The sequence below is a fragment of the Loa loa genome, assembly GCF_000183805.2.
Source record: "Loa loa unplaced genomic scaffold supercont3.213, whole genome shotgun sequence".
In the NCBI taxonomy this organism is placed as follows: Eukaryota; Metazoa; Nematoda; class Chromadorea; order Rhabditida; family Onchocercidae; genus Loa; species Loa loa.
Genome location: NW_018108393.1, coordinates 64126 through 68578, shown reverse-complemented (window position 1 = coordinate 68578; position 4453 = coordinate 64126). Strand labels below are relative to the sequence as shown.

Sequence of the window (4453 nt, the reverse complement as noted above, 5' to 3'; positions counted from 1 at the left end):
CATCATTATTATTACAATGTTGTTCGTTATAGAAATAAAGAAATAAGAAATAGAATTGAATAATTAAATTGACACTTTTTATTTACTTTGTTAATTGAGGCAAAAAAAAAAAAAAAAAAAAGAGAGAGTGAAAGAAACGAATGAACGATACGATTGTCAAACATATGTCATCGTTTGTCAACATCTATCAAATTACGTCACTACATGAAGCGATTCATTCTTTTATGCTCATATTTCTAATGACTTTTGTATTCTGTCACATCTGATACAATTTTACGACACGTTACGACGTTACGACACAAATGTTATGGCACGTTACAACGTTACCACACAAATGTTATGATACGTTGCAATGTTACCACACAACGTCAGAATTTTACGTACGTCATGATAATGTTATAACTTATTATGAAGAATAGGATAAATCATTATTTCAACATACTGATAGAACAAATATGATAAATGATAAATATGGAATGAAATATGCTAACCTTGAAAATGTGCTTTAATTTGCAGATAACTAACAGCTAATCGTAATACGCTAAGTTTGTCTAACCTGAAATATTAGTAAATTGATTATTGATCATTTTTAAATTACATTTTCAATTTTTATAAAATAATGTCAAATGATGACAAAAAAAAGCTTAATATTGTATTTTGGAAGATTTTTCACTGATCAAAAATAGTTCAATTAAATATTAGAATTTAATTTAAATAATAATAATTATTAAAATTCAATCATAATTGGAATAAAATTATGCAAAATTATTTGCCACGGAATTTGATTGATTGATTTGTTCCTGAATAATGATGTAAGAGAAATGTTTCTGTTGTTTGAAATTCAATTTACTGATAATAATCTCAGGAAATCGCGGGATAATTTTAAAATTTAGATAGCAAAAATTCTGGAGTATTTGCAAATTTCGAATAATAAAAAGTATTTTTTAATTTATAACATTTCAATTTAATTTTTTCCTTTGGTTTCTAATTAACCATTCCACTTTTTTAATTTCTAATTAATAGTTTTTAATCAATAAATCAATAATCCTGTAATGACGAATATGTTTTTCGCGCATAAAACTCAAATACCTTTCCTAATTTGGTATTATAATTTCAAGATAACAATTCTCCTTTGTATTATTTATGCTAACTTCTAGGGATAAATTAATTTTTCCAATACATTTCTTTCCCTTGTAATTATCATTACATCTTTGTCCAAATAGTATTATACTTTTCAATATGTTATTAATTTAAATGAAAGATTGAATAACTTAAAATACCTAATTACTATTTATTAATCTATCAATTAACGTTAGATAATTTGTTAATCATCTGAAAAAACAAACCTTCTCTTCTGATAATTCCAGTTATTTGTTAGTTTGATTTGAATTTGATGATAAAGAAGATTTAAATTTTATAATTAACCTTGAAATAACGTTTTGTTCATACGGTAATAATGCAGCAACAATTTCCAATTCACTGTTCAATCGTTCACGATGTCTTTTGCTAGGATTAGAAGCAATTCCAGGCTTTACTCCTTCTCGTATTCTGAAATTTGATTAAAAAAAAATAAAAACAAATTCATTTTTCTTTTTTTTTTTGCAATCCAAATTTTAAATGATTTCTTCTCACTAATTCTCATTTTTCAGTCTTTAAATTAAAATTTTTCCTTTCTTCAATATAATAATTGAATAATTGCATTATTTTTTTCGCTGACAAGTTTTGTTTTTCCTTTTAATTTTAATAAAATTTTGATTTTATTAAAATTAAAATGAATGGCTTAAAAATCTATTAAATGAATAAAATAATTTTGCAATGATAAATGTTATGAAAGATAGTAATTGATTTATTGCTTAATTGATTTTAAATTTATCATCAAATATGTCTTATTCTCCATGAAATCATTACTATTTTATAGCATCTATGATATTTCATGGAATACGGTAGTAACATTCAACAGCTGCTTTATGTTATAAAAGGAAAGAAGGAAGGAAGAAGGATGAAGCATTTTATTTGAATGAGTAAAATAAAATGTACCATTGATGATGATAGGAATGAGAGATAATTAATTATTAATTAATATATCGTTTCTTTGGTTCATTTATTCTCTTTTCATTCATTTCCTTTCAATTTCTCATATTTTGAATGTTAAGCAAGAAATGCAGAAATGCAGTAATAGCATGCATGCAGCATAGCGTGCTAACATAGATTGAATGCAAAATTGAAATCATCAAGTGTATGCTATACGAATAATAATTAATTTCCGAGAATTTACAAATATTTTCCGGATATTGCAAATAATTTTCTCGATTGATTATTGTGAAGTTAACACAAAAATTTGAATTTATTTTTTTTTCCTTTTGCTAACAATTTGAAAAGAAAAAAGTTAGAAAAGAAAAATAACAATAAATAATAATGTAGTTTGAAGTTAATCTCGGATTAGACTGAAATATCTGTAATTAATTAATTAATTAATTCTCAAACTTTTAGGACCTTTTTTTTCGCCTGTTTTACAATCATTCATTCTTCCACATATTTTAATTGTGTCATAAGAAATTGAAATGATGAAACATTATAGGAGTGAATTAAATTTATAACAGAAAAAGGCGAGAGAAAATGAATTCCTGGAATTCTTATTTTAAATTATTTAAATTCAATGTTTCAAAAAAAAATTACCATAATCTTTTCAGCTAAGCCATTTTAATTACATGAATTAATAAAAAAGAATGGGAAAAGATAGCATATAACAGTGTTACTTGAAAAAAATAAAAGTAAAATAGTCAAATTCTGATGGCAAATAAAGCATTAATTAAAATGAATAATAAAATTAATGCTCAAATAAAATTTAATTATTAATTGCATATATTTAAAGATGTGCGATTTTCTTTTTTTGTATTAAAATTTGAAATTTTTAATGACAAATTTGATAAATACATGTTTTAATGATTAATTTTTTCTTTTGAAATGACTTTTATTATTTTTGATTTCAAATGAAGTAATGAATAAATTTGAAATTTAAAAAAAACGAAACTGAAGTCATTTTTAAATATATTAAATTAAATTTAGATAAATTAACTGTAACAATTAATCGCCATTATGTTAAATTTTCTATTTCTTCGATTGCACGAATCACTATAGCTAGCAAATGGTAAGCAATTAATTAATTAAGATTCTTTTCTTGAAAGAGTAAAAATTTACTTTTCCTTTCTTAAGAAAATATGGAAATTATGGTACCAAAAGTGGGTACTATTCTAAAAAGCTTTTCTTTATAGTCTACTGTAATAAGTAAGTGTTTGGATAATTAGTTTGCTTGAATGAGAAAGTAATTATTGTTGCAATTATAATTTGTTTCACCATATTGCATATTGCAATGTGAAATTGGTAAAACTCTTTGTCGATACGGTTATTAATTCAGGTTATAAATCAGAACGTAATTATCATAAATCAATATTATAACTTGTAGATAATCTTCGTACTGTAATGTTTTGTTGGGTTACTTTTTATGTTTAAAGGTTATATTATTTAAGTAAGCTTACATATGTCATTTAATGCTTTTTAACTTATCATTTAATTGTTAAATTTGACAATATTTTAAAAATTTCCAACAAAAAAATATCTAAAAATATTAGATTAAATTTTTCATGCTTAATTATGCATAAATTTTTTCATCTCACCGCATTAAACCTATCGACTATTTGATAATGTATTTAAATTATTTCTGAGAAAATAAAGCGATCTAATTTTTTCATAAGTGAAGTGGAAGAATGAAACGTGAAAACGTGAAAACGTAAAAACGTCAAAACGTAAAAACATGGAAACTGCTGTAAGCAATATATGGCTTACATGGTGGATAAAATTAATTAATTAGATATCGATTATGTGTCAATTTCAATTTATGCCTATCTTATAAATAAATTTTTATTGTGCGCAAATTTATCGCGCATCTGCTTCTGAACTGGTTAAAAAAAAAAAATTTTCATTGATATTTGAGTTGGAAATTAAACTTTAATAAACTTTTAAATTTTAAGCTTATTTAAATCCTTTAAATCAATTAAATCTATTGCAATGAATTATAAAGAAGCTTATATAATGAAATTGGTGTTTAAGCTTCCATATTTTTAGAAAATAAAAATTTCTAAATTTGCAAAAATGAAATATTCCAATAATCCAATATTCAAATATATATTTATTGATAGTAATTTAAAATATTTCTATAAGAATATACCAAAGAATACATTCATAATTTTTATAAATACTTAATAATTATACTCAAATCATTCAAATATTTCTAAAATTAAATTACTATCATTAGAAAAGAAAAAAAAAGTGATAATAATAATAAAATAAAAATTTGGAAAATATATCAATGCATATCAGTTAGTTATCGGATTTTAAAGTTAGAAACAACAGTTATATTAGTATTAGTACTTTCATTACTACTACTACTACTACT

The 4453-nt window shown here is 23.0% G+C and overlaps 1 protein-coding gene across 1 annotated transcript; it reads right to left on the bottom strand.

Annotated features, from left to right (window-relative positions):
• Nucleotides 1-486: 486 nt before the first annotated feature.
• Nucleotides 487-1953, bottom strand: LOAG_12969 (hypothetical protein; the record flags this gene model as incomplete). Its single annotated transcript, XM_020448627.1, has 3 exons — nucleotides 487-556; nucleotides 1426-1548; nucleotides 1943-1953. The coding sequence occupies 3 exons, from the start codon at nucleotides 1951-1953 to the stop codon at nucleotides 487-489; spliced, it is 204 nt and encodes a 67-aa protein (XP_020301247.1).
• Between the last annotated feature and the right edge of the window lie 2500 nt (nucleotides 1954-4453).